The 16,935-nt window shown below is 37.2% G+C and overlaps 1 protein-coding gene across 4 annotated transcripts in view; it reads left to right on the forward strand.

The window, feature by feature from the left end:
* GMDS (GDP-mannose 4,6-dehydratase) overlaps window positions 1-16,935 on the forward strand; it is a 639,676-nt gene that overhangs the window by 321,082 nt on the left and 301,659 nt on the right. For all 4 annotated transcript variants that reach the window (XM_058733196.1, XM_058733195.1, XM_058733198.1 and 1 more), the window contains one exon: window positions 915-1,042. In XM_058733196.1, the coding sequence (XP_058589179.1) occupies window positions 915-1,042 (128 nt within the window). The remainder of the gene's footprint in view (window positions 1-914; window positions 1,043-16,935) is intronic.

A 16,935-nucleotide genomic window follows, 5' to 3' on the forward strand; every position in this document is an offset into this window, starting at 1 on the left:
AAGCCATCATTGACTTTATGTGTATTATTACCTTGAGAATTTGGTGCTTTGTGCTAACCTTACCTAGAAACAGAGCCATGGGTAAAATCATCTCCAAAGGGTCTTTTATTTTGTCCTTCTCTATAATCTTTTAAAAAGTAGAACCTTTCATTAAGACCAGAGAACATAAAACAATTTCAGTTCTTTCTTCAATTTATGGCACCTTTCCTCCAATCATTTCAAAATATTTATGCAGAATTCAGGAGCCCATTTCTGTAGATAGCACTTAAGTGAATTTGGAAAGTGGCATTTCAGTAAGTATAGTAGAGAGAAACTTTTGAGTTGGAACTGTGTCATAATTTATAACTGGATAGGTTTGCAAGTTTCCAAAGAAGAATGATCACCACTTATTGGCAACCCAAATGCATTTCTTGTTTGTTTCCTGTAACTGGTTATAGCCTGTGAGCTACTCCTCTCCCTTTCCCCATGAGCTCCAAAATAGCTTTATTAATAGGAACATACGTTGTTTATGTTCTTAAAAAAAATCAGGGTGGTCTTAGATGTCTGTCTTCCATTCTGGCATTTCCCTTTGTACAACCCTTTTGAATTTTCTGTTTAAAAACTGGCATTCCAATAGCTTTTCTTTGGCCTAATGCCTGGGTCACATATTGCAGCAGCAAATTAGGAATGTTAAGACGTCCCCCAAAGAAAAATGTTTGTTATGAAAGTAGAGCTGATGTGACACATAGAATTAGAGCTTCTTAACTTATCTAAATGACAGTTAGTGATCATTTTCTTTCATTCTTATTTTAAAGGAGGGGGAATGGGGGAGAATGAAAGAAATGCCTAGAGGCTGAGATTGGATTTGGTTCACCAAACTGTTAAATGTCAAATGTACTATCTGATAATACATACATCATTTTATCTCTTTTTAGGAGCTAATTTTGTTACTAGAAAAATTAGCCGGTCAGTGGCTAAGATTTACCTTGGACAACTGGAATGTTTCAGCTTGGGAAATCTGGATGCCAAGCGAGATTGGGGCCATGCCAAGGACTATGTAGAGGTAGGAACTGACTCATTATGTTCTTAAAAATACCTGTATCAGTTGGTGTTTTCAATGCCAGGCCTCTGGTGGAAAAGCATGACCTAGAAGAAGTGGTAGCATATAAAATTTTGCTAATGCAGATATATTTACACTCACACTGCTTTCATTTTAAGGCTCCACGGTTCCATTTTACATGTAGATGACACTGAATGTTACTTGAATGTGGAAACCTTTCACAATTGTTCTTTCCATCATTAAAATGAAGGTGTCAGTCAGTTGTTCCGAGGATGGTTGAAAAATGTTTGAGTAGTATTCTTTCCTTCCTAAAGCCTCTATCTCCTCACTTTGTGCACCTTCTCCCTCCTGCCTACTCAAAAATCATATAACTGTGAAAAAAAATTTAGGTATACAGGTACAGTTCTCAGAGCTTCAGGAAATACTCCCTAATTTCAGTTTGTATAATCCAAGACTTTCAGGTTTACATTATTCTACTAAAGTACTCTAAGAGTGAAATTCTTGTGGAGGTTTTGGTTTCTGCTGCTTGAGTGTCTGGTTATTACCCTACATACTTCTCAATGTACTTTACACACCAATGAATTTTGTTTATTAAATAGAGATAGAGTTGTTAATAATGATAATATTGCATAATACTGGATATAGTTGAAGGGAAATTCAAATTCTCACTCTTGGGATTTATCTGCACATTAAATTCTGGTCTGGATTAGATGTGTTACATGTGTAAGTAGTGTGATTTTTCTTTAAGCAAATGGTTATATTTTACCTTTCCCTGATCAGTATCCTTTTAAATATACATGGCTCTTTCTGTGGCCAGACATGAAGGAGCATGTTGGTGACATTGTCTTTTTCCCTGGAGTCTGTTTGTCCTTGTTTAGGTGCTTACAGATTTCCTGTGCTCAGGAGACTATTTCTGTCCTTAATGATTTGTCTCTGGGAAACCGGATCTGGCTTCCTTGTTCATTGATGCGATTCAAAAAGAAACTTGAACGTTTACGAAAGAAAGCAAACAAGTAGTTTACTTGCTAACACAGAGATTAGTTTCAGGTGTTATTATTTTTGTTCATAACAATTAAAAATGGGTACTTGTACACCTAATACTGATTTATATTATGGATGAAGAACAGCTTTAATTTTAAATTTTGAACAGCATAACATTTAGATAATTTCGGTATGTTCTTTGAAGCTGTCATTACAAAGAGGCATTTTATGACAATAGACATTAGATACATTCTAAGAACATTTCATTAAAAAATGTATAAGCCCACCTTTTCAGAAATTTAAGAAGTAGGAGAAAGGAGATGTTAATAATAGAAGCTGAAACTCTGTTTTGTCTAATCTATATGGCCTTACCTACTTAAAAATATGAGGCAAGGTTCATAAAAATGATTTTTTTTTCAAAACTATCATTCTAGCTTTCTGCATATGCTTAGAGCAGTAGATAGCTGTATAGTTATCTTTCTTTATCCAAATTCTTGTTCTCCAAATTCAGAACCAAATAGATCAAATTTCATTCTATTTAACTTTATTTTTTTGCACCGGGGTAAAAAATGAAGTTTGTACTAGAACTCAGAAATAGATTTTGATAGAGAAACAGTATACCAAATCTTAATGTTTATTACCATTTATGTTTATTTTTCTCTTTGTATTTCTATATTTTCCATATATTTGAAATGAATATAAACTTTTCAATCAGAAAAAAATTTAATGACATTTTAAAAATAAGCCAAAAAGTGTTTTAGAAACTCATGACACTGTTAAATACATAAGTAATGAGTAAGTCTTTTGTGAGCTCAGTGGATCTGGAAGAAGGACCCTGGTATCATCTCATTCCCCAAATGCCAAGGCTAGCACTGGTCCTGGGTGTAGCTCAAACCTTGAAACAAAGGGGCCACATTTGTATTCATTTAAAATAAAAGCATTTTATAAACATTTTGGCTCAAAGACTTCAAAAAGGTCTTCCCAAATGCCATTTTGAAGATTCCTTGACAAAATGGTATCAGTACAGTGAACCAAAGCATCCACGCAAGAGTAAAATGTTCTGGCCTTTCAGGAAAAATGTAAAATTTTCAGATTTTATGGAGAAACAGACATACAAAATTAAGTCATTGTCATTGTCATTCAAGACCTGGCTTGTTCCACAGTACAAGTAGGTTTTGCTGAACCCTGGGGTTCAGACAGTAACACATGTTGATGATGCAAGAAGTATTATATAGTTCTCATTTATGGGTCCTGAAGGATGTCTCAATTTAAATTTCTTGATTTCTGAAAAAGTGCCATTATTAAGTAAGAATACGTAGTTTGCTATTTCCATTTTAAGAAGTGTTACCATCTCTTGCATTTCCAAACGTGTTAAAATGAGGTTACTTCACAGACTTACGACTAAAAGCAGATGTTGCTAAAATTAAAATCAACAAGCATAAGAATGAAAAGAGAGAAACATTGTTTGTTTAAAGTGCATCTGCATCCTGGCGCTATAATCAGCTTTAGAATAAAGGAGCCTTGGCAAGTACAGATCAAACAAGTTATAATAGCATCTTATTTACACACGTTTTAATTATATAATCTTTCTCATTTATACACAAACATGTTGCACTGGTGAATCTTTAGATTAAGTGACTTACACTTTTTTACTTATGGATAAACTTCCATGATGAAGAGTAGAGAGCGTTTGACAGAGTATAGGGATCCTAGCTGTGTCAGTGATTTGTTCTTCAGTCTTAGGGCTTTATATCTCAGCTTACCCATCTGTGAAAAGGGCCTAATAACAACCCTGTAAAAAATTAGCATTAATGTGCTGTACATTCGTGATTAGAATCTACCTCTGTCTTGTAAACATTTTTGCAAGAATTTATACAAAGCCACTTCCTGTTGCTGATTCAAGTTCATTAACATCCATTTATAGTCTTGTTTCCTAGATCAAAATGATTTAAAACTTAAACTGAGTGGGTAAGGGGTATTTCAACTTGAAGTGAAGAATATAAAAACTATATTAAATCATGCTGTACTTCAGAATAAATAAGTTATGTGCTTACATCTTTTCCAATAATCTTTATTATAAACATTTTAAACGTACAGGATTGTTGAATGAATTTTACCATTAACAGCCATATACCCACCACCCAGATCCTATAATTAACATCTACAATTGTTGCAACTTGAGAAAAAAAAAAGTATTACTGTTTAAAAACTACTCTGTAGTGCTGATGGCTCAGAGCTCTAAATACTCAATTTACACAAATGCGGGTTGTCGAGAATTTGTACTTCTTACAGGATATAGTCAGTTGATAATTCAAACTTTTGAAATATTTTATCTTCTTAAATAATTATGTGACACCATCACACTCTTTTCATGCCTGCCTCCGTCCACATACATTGAACCATTGTATTTATGAGAACACATTCAAACAAATTCAAGATGTCAACACAGTACCAGTGGTGCCTGAAAGGAGAGGATCTCTAACTTCTCTAGGAGGCACTGTTCTTTCCACACACCTTCTGTTGACTACCTACCATGGTCATGGTTCTAGTTGCTGTAGATGACAGTCTTGTAAACTTTGTCTAAAGCCACATAAGCCTGCACAATGCTAAATTTCACAAATGTAAGCAGATTTCTTTATCATGGACTGGCTTCTCAAAACTTAGAATATATGAATGCACTACTGCCTATTAAAATTAATAAAGTGTTTCTCAAACTTATTTCACTTTGCTACCCTTTTAATAATTATATATATATATATATATATATATATATATATATATATATAAACATTAACAGTGAAGAGTTGGAAAATGGCACTATATGTTTAAAATTAATGGTAACAGTTTGATTAATGAGGTCCCAGTGTGATCCTACCTTGATAAAACTAGCTAGGATACAACTTTAGCTGGAAAATATGGAATATGGAATGATGACCTAATTGATAAGCACTGGACTGGAAGTATCTTTAAGCTTTTATCAACTCACAAGAGGGTCCTTAGTCTTGGGATACATGGATAATCAGTGACCCAAGTCTGAACTTTTTCCAAGACTCAGCAAAACCATTTAAAAAATATCATGAGGTTTTACTACCAACAACTGACCATACAGATATTCCTGAAGAGTTCTCCTGTTCTAAAGGCAATCCAGGGCACATTCATATTATGGGGGGTAGGGCGGGATTTTTGAGACTCATCTGAATTTTAATATAATAGTCCCTCACACACACCTCTTTCTTTTCTCCTTCCCTCCCTCCCTCCCTCCTTTCTTCCTTCCTTCCTTCCTTCCTTCCTTCTTCTTTCTTCCTCCTCCTCCTCCTCCTCCTCCTCCTCCTCCTCCTCCTCCTCCTCCTCCTTCTCTTTTTCGGCAGGTAGCATATATTAATTTTAAAAAACTACTTTTAGAAATAAAAATAATAAAAATTGCCAAATGTTGGATGCTCATTATGGGTCAAAAACTCAATATGGGTCAAATGCATTTTTAGATATTTTCAATTGTATTTTAAAAATCTAAAATTGAGCATCTGACATTAAATTGGAAAAAGTAGTTCTTGGCAAATGTGTATAAGTGTGTGAATGTGGAGGGAAAAAATGAAAATGAATATAGAATGGAGTTGCATACTCAGGAGATACAGTGCCTGTGGAAACGGATTATGAAACTTTGTGTAAATGCCATTTAAGTTCTAATGGGTAGCAATTAACCACATTAAGGTGGAAGCTTGTACTCCACCCTTTACTCACTCTCAAGATGCTAAGTGTTATTATACCACTGTGGAACATGAAACGATACCTTGTACCTAAGAAAGTCCTGGTTCTATTTCTGAGAACAGTCCTAGGGAAACAGTGTGAAAGCCCCTTCCTGTTCCTCTTAGATTATGACACTCATTGACTTACATGTAAAGTGTACTGTGAGATTCCATGAGCTTTCTGCTTCCACAGCCCGTCAGGCCTGCCCAGTCTCTTTGTGCTGGTCCTCATCCGGGCTGAGCTACCCTTCCTCATGTTCTCCTCTGTCTTTCCTGCTTCTCTCCTTTCACTGGCCTTCCACTTCACATCTGCTTCCACCCACAAATGAAAACTGGCTATTTAACTTTAATAACAAGGCTATTCGTGTGATATAGACATAATTGCCTCTTTTAAAATACGACATCATCTAAATTTGATGATGAATTTGCCTGTAGAAGGTATGTATCTTTAATATTAAATGCTTCATTTTTTATACTAGCACACTCTGGAAAGGACAGAAAGTATTTGCAATGAAGTTAGTCTTTCCTACTTTCATGTGACTCATGCCCAGGAATGCCAATAAATTAATATCTCTCATACACACACACACACGCGCACACACACACACACACACACACACACACACACACACACAGAAACAATCCTAACTTTTACACTCATTCTAAAGTACTGTTTGGTTTCATCCTAGTTTTCTGCTTTATTCACAGGGAATCATTTACTAAAATTATGTTTTGTCCTCACAGAGTCTGGCCCTGCGGCCCTTTCCTATAGCTTTCTCAGACCACTTGAGAGCCTCTTACTGCCCTCATGATCCCAGGCTCCAGGTTCCCAGTCTTGGCCTTATGGGGCCCTTTAATACAAGCGTGTTAATTTTGCCTTTATATCCAAAACCATAAAGCAAAAACCTGTTCCAAATAGAATATTCTGTAAGGCAAGGACATGGATTTTATTTTCTGCTTCTGTGTACCATGCTAGAAAATATCTCCTCTGCTTATTCTCTGCAGTGAATTGTCAAAAATTCTCCTTATCTTTTCTTTCTAGGAAAGGAAAAAATTTTGATCCCCTCTCTGAGTATTGGATCTTCTGCATTTGTGAGATCAGTTATTTCTTTTTCTACATATTGAGTTTAGTAAAATTGGGATACCTGATGGCTTTGTAGAGCAATTAGATCTGAACTCAAGGACAATCTCTGTGGTAGATACCTTAATCTGTCCCACTGATGGTCTGGTTGCCCAGGGAAGCAATTGTAATACCAAGAGGCAGACACCTTTTTGGACTGTCTTGGGAATAGATGCTGTACAGGAATGAAATGTCTGCCACTTTGAGTTGCTAATTAAATAGCTTTAAATGGGTTTGTTCCATGACTTTGTCCCCTGTTCTTTACTCTCTCTGCCTTATTGTGGTTCAAGGATAATCAAAAGCCACTGTCCTCTTGGGATCAGATTTCCAAAAGGTTTTCCCATGTAGCTTTTACCATTGTTCGAGAAACTGGATGTATCACGCATGCAGGCTAAATATGACCCAAATGGATGAATTTGGGATACCATTAAGCAAAGATCCCCTTTTCATTTTAGGAAAGATAGACTGGGGCTTGAGCCAGGCCCAGTTAATTAACAAGTGCAGTTTTACAGAAGTAGAATTACTTAAAGGCAAAATTGAGAAACCTTTTGTAGAACTGTCTTTGCATTGTTGATTTGAGTCTCCCATGGAAATAAATAGTAAAGTTCCTACAGAAAGAGATGAATTACTCCTTAGAATAGCTTCCCAGCTACCTCTCAAAGTTATGTAAAATATTTGAGATCACTTCTGTTATGTTTTTTCATTATAAGGGGAATGGTTGGGTTTAACTCATTACTGTTTATTACTTCCTGAAGAATCTAAGTAAATTGAAATCTCTGAGAATAAAACCATTTCTCCACAAGCATAGGCTATGATGTGGTTAGTTGGCTAGTGCCAGTCTCTCTCCACGAAGCTCCTTGAAGGCAGGGACTGGCTATTATTCCTCTGTCGTAATTGTGCTTCCCAACATGCCTGGCACAGAATGGTAGATGCCCAAAAAATACTCTCCCAATTTGACCATTTCTTTATATGGTTTATAAAAATGAATATGTATATATGAAATGTGTTTTATCCCTCTCATTACTAAAAGATTATTTTCTAAACTAAGCATAAGACATTATCTACTGAATATGATTTTAACCATATTTTAGGTTTTAATTGTGATGGATTTACTTGATTCTAGCAACTAATTTTCAAGCAATTTTCACTCTTGTTACATGCAGACCATAAAGGAAAACTGAATAGTGCCCATATGTTCTTGTACTATGATAAGTTTCCCAATTATCTGCAGATTCTACTATCATTAGACTTTATTCCTATTTGTAAAAGAAGGATATTTGAGCAGATGGAAGAAGTAGAATGAAAGACTGATATACTGGTCCTGATTTACCAAACAGAATTTTCATAATCACAAAAGTAGCATTGGCTTACAAGATTAAGTGCCCCTCTGCATGAGTGGTAACAATGACGTCTGCTCATTCAGAAACATCTTTCCTTGTGTGGTCCTCACTATATTTTGTCGCAGTTTTCAAGCCCGTCATTTGGTAGAGGATTCTTCTAGATAAAGCAGGATTTCTGTCACGAATTCTATTGTTTTTGGAAAACTTTCACTCCTCCTTGCCTTCCCCCTTCTTGTCCCCCCTCCCAGTCCCCAGTATCTCCTTCACCACCCACACCCACACACATGCACACATACACATAATAGGAGCAGGTCACTTTCTAATAATACGACTTTGTTTTTGTACATGTAAAAGTTAAAGATTCTTACATGGAGATCTCTGATAGCAGCTGTAGAAAACTGTAAACTGTGTAGCTAGCAGAAAAGAGAAGTATTCTGTGGTATCTTTTTAAGTGCTCCGAGTGTGTACTTTCATTTCCTCCGAGCAGATCCCTGTTCCCAGGTCCATCCTCCAGCTTCTGACTCACAAAGTGGAGTGGTGAGCTTCCATCCCAGGGGCGATGGTGTGTGGGTTGCCTGGGTGGAGCCTGGAGGAGGCAGGTTGCATTCCAGGAAGGTGACCAAGGCCCTTGCCTCTTGGCCATTCTGTCACCACGTCCACACAATACAAATACTCATGCTGGGTGTGGCACTTGATTCTCTCTCCTTGCCAGTGCAAAGGCAAAGATCAGAATCCCCGAGGCTTCATGGCTTCATGTGTTTTTTCTTATAATATCTCCTTTAAGTCAAGAATTGCTTGCTGATTTTCACTGGGTCTTAAATTTCAAGTTTGAAAACAAAATACAAAGAGCTTTCACCAGACTTTTTTTTTTTAACCCCCTGAAGGTTATCCTCTTATATTTGTGTAGTGCTTTATCATTTATATCTTTGGATTCAATTCTCCCAATAAATTTTAGTCAGGGATTAGGAGAGCAGGGATTGTTATTTGCATTTCCATATGAAAAATCTGGCTTGGAAAGGAGATGCCCAGGCCTTGTGTTGAACATGGCTCTTCAGCACAATCCCTTCATGTGATACAGCATGACATTTCTGGCTTGATTCTTGGCATATTGAGTCATTCTTGTGAGATTTTAAAGCCATTTTTTTTTACCCCTCTAATAAGTATACCCCTCACTAGGAATTACAAATTAACTAGCATTTTTACCACTGGCCTTCTGTGGAAAAAAGAACACACAAAAGAGAAACTGAGATAGAAAGAAACTCTAAAACATTTGAAGAGCCAAAAATTAAAAGGCCAGGTCTTCTATTCTAAATGGGAGACTTCCTCTGCAGTATTAACTTAATAGTTGTACACTCATATAATTTTAAGAAGATATCAACTCTGTACAGGAAATACAGGTTTCACAGAAATCATTTCATTTGATCCTTATCTTCAAAAAAAACTGAATAAGTTTGAAGAAATGGGATAGGTAGTTTAAATTCCATCACCTTTTGTCAGTGACAGCTGAAAGCTTCATTGTAGTTAACTATCTGCTAGAGCCTTTGGGAAACCAAAGCATCATTGACTGGCTGGGCTAAATGAGTCATCTATTAAAATTATCCCTAATGAATTACTGGTTTGCTTGTTTAATTGCGCGTGATGTAGGGCTCTGAGATGTTAGAAGTCTAGTGAGACTCAAAGAAATTGTGTTGACTTCATTAAGCATGTCAGTAGGATCTTTCCTAACTCACCGTGTGCAGACATTCCCTCTCCTCCTCCCTCCATCTTCCTTTCTTTCTCTCTCTTCCTCCCTCATTCCTTCCCTCTGTTCTATCCCTCTTTTTCTCCTCCTTCCCCTTCCTTTCCCCTCTGTCCTTCCACCCTTCCTGTCATCTCTCTCTCCCTCTTTCTTCCTCTCTCTCTGCAGGGGGGACAGGGGGAAGGGGAGGGGAACAGTATCAAGAAGTCTTACTTCTGAGCCTCTGTGATAGGGCTAACAGTGTCTTGAGTATTAACTACCTGGCTTTGCTCAATGAAAACCCTTTTAAAGCATGACAGACTACTAGTGGTATGCCCTGTTTCACTTGATGTGTGCTGGGCACTATGTGAACAGCATTATACTGTGGCTAGGTGGCTGGTGGGCTTCCTCTCTTTTTCCTACAGCTGTGTTTTCCATATAAACTGGAGTAGCAAAAACATCACAATGAGAAAAAACTAAATTACATGAAAACCATGATTATCACACAAGTTTGTGTTAAAAAAATAATTAATGACAGTTCTTGCATCAGGAAGAATTTTAAGATCTTTAGGTACAGCTTATGTTCCATCTTTGTAGCATGTTTGAGAGGTAGCTAGGCAGTCTGCTCATTTCTTCTCAAAATTCTGCTCTGCCTTGGGGTCACTCTGAGCTGCCTCTTTTTTATTACTCTCCTCCCCAGCTGCTTATCCACAAGGATTGACCATTTCCCCTGTAGTCCTGTCACCCTTTATTTACAACCCTTTGAATCGCTGCTGCCAGAGCCCTTGTCCCAAGTTAGCTGGGCAGCCTTCTCACAGACACAAAACTTTCCACATCTGATCACCATGCTGACCTTGTTTCATAGCCCCGAGTGCCCTCAGAGTACCTGAAATATAGGATGTGCTCAGTGGGTGTTTATGGAATGAATACCCCAGAATGAATGGACCTCAAACCAGATTAGCTTCATCTATTCATTTAATTTAAAAACTGAAGCAACTTTATTTATCCTCCTATCCTTTGCCCTCATCTAGCGGGTGAAGCAGTTCATTATTCAGAGATATTCACTGATAGATAGATTGAGATAAAACAGTTCAGAGTCTGAACATAACTCCAGTCTTTCATGGTCTTCCCACTATAGCATCTGTCAGATCATGTGACCAACACAAGGGCTACATTATGCATTTTATCATCACTGTGAAGACTCATCATCTAGGTGGTCCATGCACCAGTTAGGGATTACACTCAATTACAAGTGACAGCTTACTAGGGATCACTGTTTATTTACCACCAGAAGTCCAGAGGCAGGGGCAAGCCACTTACACAATTCATAGATGCCAGGCCCAAATATCTGATCATGACTCCACAGTGGCAGCAGTCCCAGCTGTCCTGCGTAAGTCCCCTAAGGACTGTGTCAAGGAAGAGAAGGCTGCAAATCTCTGGGTGACCAGCCCTAGCATTCTGTTAGCCAGAGCCATGGCCCATGGCCACCCTGCTCAGTAAGGAAGATCATGAGGCCAGGTTTGTAGTCTCTCAGACTCTCTTCCTGGTTGAAGACCAGAGACTGGGTGCTGCAGGAGACACCTGCCTGTGTTCAACTGTGCTCTTGCAAATGGCATGGTTCTGAACTGGCCAGAGTGGGTGAGGGACAGAAAGAGACCTGAGGTATGAGGCTCCTTTCCCTGCCTCACCCCAAAAGCTTGTGTTGAGTGCTGTACCACATTTGGACTCCATGTGTTTGTAAACAACCACATTAAATTGGATGTTCAAGAAGCCAGAGTGTAGACTACAGTTACTTTAAACTCTGTATTTAAAGGCTTATTTTTTAAATAGTTTTTGTGAGGGGCGCCTGGGTGGCTCAGTCGGTTGGGCCACCGACTTCGGCTCAGGGCATGGTCTCGCGGTCCGTGAGTTCGAGCCCCGCATTGGGCTCTGTGCTGACAGCTCAGAGCCTGGAGCCTGTTTCTGATCCTGTGTCTCCCTCTCTCTCTGACCTTCCCCCATTCATGCTCTGTCTCTCTCTGTCTCTAAAATGAATAAACGTTAAAAAAAATTTAAAAAAAAATAGTTTTTGTGATAATTCACAGATGCTCAGTCTACACAAATCATATTCTATTGGCTTCCAGAATTTTGCAGCAGTACCTATTTAAAGATTGCTAGTAGCTTTTATCCACCATCAAGAAAACCATTCAGATCTGTGGTATAGATCTACTGTGCTATTCCCTCCCCAACCCCTTCCACTTACTGGTATGGATGGGAACGTAATGCGAAACCGTGCTTGTCTTATTTACATAAATCTCCCTGTTAGCTTTCCGTTTTACCATATCTGCATTTTTGTGTTTGACCTATTAGTGCTTTTTTGGTTTTATAAAGAAAAAAAAAAGTGCTTCCCTCAGCAGAACCATCTGGCTTCGTTTCCTGTTCCTCAGCAACTCTATGTGTATTCTAACAAGGCCAGCCCTGTGGTTTTCCGAGTGGTGCTGTTACACTGGTGGTCTTAGAATTCAACAGGAGTGATGGAAAAGTTACACTATAGGCTTCTGTCAAGTCTAAAGTTTCCAAGGTGAAAAAAATGCGTATTATTGTCATTTTGATATAGCATTATTTTTTTCTGTTACTGAAATATAGTCTTTTAAAATGCATTACACCCTTCTATTCTTTGAGGAAGAAAATGCTTCTCAAATGTCTTTTAGATAATGGGCTACCAAATTTGCATATCAGCAAATTGAGGTGAATGAAAATATAATTGGGACATGCTTATAATATGCAAGTTTTTTTAAAAAGTCAGTTAACAGTAACTAGGTTTTTTTTCTTTTTTTTTTTTTTTTTTTTAAATTTTTTTTTTTCAACGTTTTTTTTTTTTTTTTATTTATTTTGGGACAGAGAGAGACAGAGCATGAACGGGGGAGGGGCAGAGAGAGAGGGAGACACAGAATCGGAAACAGGCTCCAGGCTCCGAGCCATCGGCCCAGAGCCTGACGCGGGGCTCGAACTCACGGAGCGCGAGATCGTGACCTGGCTGAAGTCGGACGCTTAACCGACTGCGCCACCCAGGCGCCCCTAGGTTTTTTTACTTAAATTGTGATATAATTCAAACATAACATTACAGTTGATACTTGAACAGCATAGGTTGGGAACTGTGTAGGTCCACTTATATATAGATTTTTAAAAAAATAAATACAATATAACACTGTAAATGTATTTTCCTTATGATTTTTCTTATTGACGTCTTCTTTTCTCTAGCTTAGTTTATTATAAGAATACAGTAGATAATACATAGACAAAATATGTGTTAATCCACTGTGTATGTTATTGGTAAGGCTCTGGCTAATAGTAAGCTATCAGTAGCTAAATTTTGAGGGAGTCAAAAGTTAATAGATGGATCTTTGTGCAGGGGTGTCAGTGCCCCTAACCCCTGCATTTTTCAAGGATCATCTGTATATTAGTGTCAGGTAAAAGCATAATTTTTCAGTCTTTATATATATTGCAAATTGATCAGGACAGTAGTCTAGTTAACACTCATTGCCATACATAGTTACCATTTTTTTTCTTTTGGTGAGAACTTTTAAGATGTACTCTCTTAGCAACTTTGAAATTTACAATACAGTATTAGAACTATAATCACTATCCTGTACATTACAACCCATGACTTACTTGTAAGTAAGTTATGATGGAACTTTATTCCTTTTGACCACTTTCACCCATTTCACCTGCCCCCAACTCATGCCTCTGGCAGCCACCAATCTGTTCTCTGTATCTATGAGCTCAGTTTTTTGTTTTTGTTTTTGTTTAGATTCTACATATAAGTGGGATCATACAGTATTTGACTTTCTCTTTCTGATTATTTCATGTAGCATAATGCCCTCAAGTTCCATCCATGTTGTCACAAATGGCAAGATTTCCTCCTTTTCTCAATGGCTAAATAATATTTGTATGTTTTTGTATAACAGGTATTTTCTTAAAGGATCAAATAATTAAAGGACCAAGTAACAATAAATAAGAGGAAGCCAGTTTTGTAACTGAAAGATTCTCTATACTCTCTTTTTTGTGTGACAGAAGATAACATAAATCTACTTTTGACAGGTGATTTGTTAATGCTGCTTTGGCCTTTTAGTGTGCTTAGAGATCATCTGGGAATTGGACCTGTTCCCAGACAGGCATGTGTATAAGGAAGTGAAACTCTGTATTTTTTTTTATTAAAAAATGTTTTTAAGTTTATTTGTTTATTTTGAGAGGGACAGAGTAAGTGGGGGAGGGTTAGAGAGAGAGGATGACAGAGAATCCCAAGCAAGCTCTGCACTACCTACGTAGAGCCTGATGTGGGGCTCGAAGCCATGAAACCATGAGATCATGACCTGAGCCGAAAACAAGAGTAGGACACTTAACCAACTGAGCCACCCAGGCACCCCTAAACTCTGTATTTTTATGTTGTAATATTCCACAGATTTTTAAAAAAATTTCTCACCAAGGGCAAATATGCCCTTATTTTCTTTTCTGAAATGCTTCTTTTAAATATAACATCATTGTTTTTAGACACAAATTAAAAGGCTTTTTTTGAGAGTCAAAAGGTTTTTATTTGTGTATGTGATACCTACCTGTGTTCCTGCCTTCCATCCATCCATCTATCTTTTCATTCTTCCATCCATCCATATCACGTGGCAACTCAGATACACCATCTATAGAGAGAAGAAGATCCTCGTGGTATTTTTTTCTCCTTCTTTGTTTTCTTTCTTAACTTTCTTTCTTTCTTTTTTTAATAGGTATCATGTTCATCAACCAGTAGGCATTACATTTGGGGACAAATTTTACTACATAAGATATTAAAATTAGAGTGCTTAACCTAATGTTTATACAAAGGAAGGAGAAAAAAAATTATCTCCAGAATTATTTAATTAGGTCACTTATTTTTGGTGATGAAGGATGATGAATGCTAACAGAAAAGGACTATGAGATCTCTGATTCTTCTGTGAAGTTTAAAAACTATAACCTCCCACTTGCTGTTTTTTATGAAGGAAGACACTGAAAGAAACTCTGCACTAGGGGTTATAGTTATTTGTGGTGTTTTTCCTCCTGTATTTGTCTTCGATCCCTCCAAGACCTTGATTAGCCTGAACGCTGCTTGAAGGTGTGCAAAGTTGAAGGGAATGTTCATTTTTAATTTTAAGAGGAAGAGAAAAAGTTAAAAATTAAAGCTAATAAAAGTTAATGAGGAACATTAAAATCCTTTAATGGTTCAATTTATATTGCAAGCCAGAATGGTTAACACTACTATTGTATACATGTTGGCAACATCCTTTCTTTGCTGTAATTCTTTTCCCTGGAATATGAGCCAATGAAAGATGGACGGCATATCATACTTTCATGATCTCTGCTCATTCTTTTCACAAACTTCACACTTTTTTTTAATGGGAGGAAGAACTGGGACAAAGAAATTAAAATGTAAAGGTCTGCTTTGGGTTTTCTCTCTCTCTCTCTCTCTCTCTCTCTCTCTCTCTCTCTCTCTTTGCCATTTTCCCCCTTATTTGACAGATTACTGAATAAAACATAGTTATCAGCAGAGTGACCACTTCTAACTGTCTCTTTGTGCTTAAAAATTTATTTTGGGATGGGAAGCATTCCCCAAACCCAGAGGGTACACTTAATATGCCAGTTTTCATTTGAGAAGAATTACTTTTCAGTTGTAGGTGTTCTGGGATGTAGCCTGACTCAACATCCAGTATTAATGGACCAAAGATAGAACAGCTGAACTTTCTGACTGGCCTTCTTTGGGAGACATTAGCATGTCCCTAGAGACAGTTTCCCTAGCTCTAGTTACTCGGATCAGTATGTAGGGAAAGCTTATTACTTTTAGAAACATCACTCTTGGATGGCCCTGTCTGTTACTAGGATCAAATATATGGTACGCATTGCTGTTTTCTTTGTGTTGGAAGTGAACTAGAGCCTCACTGTATCCCCAACTGCAGAATCCAGACTATGGGAATCCATTCCATATCAGACCACCTTGAAAGAGGTACTTCGGTTACTAGGATGAATAAAAAAGCCAGACCATCCTCATGTAGAAATCATTGCAACAGTCACAGATGCTGTAGAACAATTCTTAGTAATGGTTAATGAAGTGAACCTTTTGTGATTAAATTATAATCAATTGCCCTTGCTCCAGAGTTATCAGTGATTTTTCTTAAAAACACATTACCACATTTTGTATAGCATTTTTTAAAAGTTAATCCTCCACTCATCCAGGAAAATACTTCTATCATACATTTTCTAGAGGGCGTTTACCTCATGAGCTGGTTTTATTAGAATTAAATATATGCTGTGGAACTTACCTCCATTTAGAACATGAAATCTTGCTTGTTTTCTTGCCTCCTGTTTTCTTGGCTTGAGAACTTCTTGTAGTAAAGACAGTTGACTGTATGGCTTGACACAAAAAACCCTGTTCCATGCCTGCTCTGCTGGTGGTCCTTAGACTGTGCTACTATTTGCTAGCTGTGGGGCTGCAAACCCATCACTTTTTCACTCTGAGTCTTAATTTTCTCCTCTTCAGAGTGAGGGAGCTGGGGTCCTACACAGTGTAAGATTCATAATCTGAGAATATGATTTTAGCATAATAAACACTTTTTCCATGAAAGTCTTATTTGCCATCTAGTATAAAATTTGTTTTGTTTTCAGTGATACAGAATATACTTTCATGTTTTGACATTGTAAAATTCCTAAGTGAAACAAATCATTTATATAGCCTGATGTCATGTATTTTTTTTCCAGTTTTTGCCACTTAATCCGGACTAATTTAAAATTTCTTTTTTCATGCCATGATAAAAGATGCTATAGAATATCACTGTGAGTCATTTAATTTTAGGAAATTTAAAATTTTCTAGTAGCCACATTTTAAAACATAAAAAGAACCAGGTGAACTTAATTTTAATATTTAACCTAATGTATCCAAACTATTCCTTTTTGTGTTACTAAGTTTTTACAATCTATGCAACAATGTGTTTTAT

Source organism: Neofelis nebulosa, chromosome 6 (genome assembly GCF_028018385.1).
Source record: "Neofelis nebulosa isolate mNeoNeb1 chromosome 6, mNeoNeb1.pri, whole genome shotgun sequence".
NCBI lineage: Eukaryota > Metazoa > Chordata > Mammalia > Carnivora > Felidae > Neofelis > Neofelis nebulosa.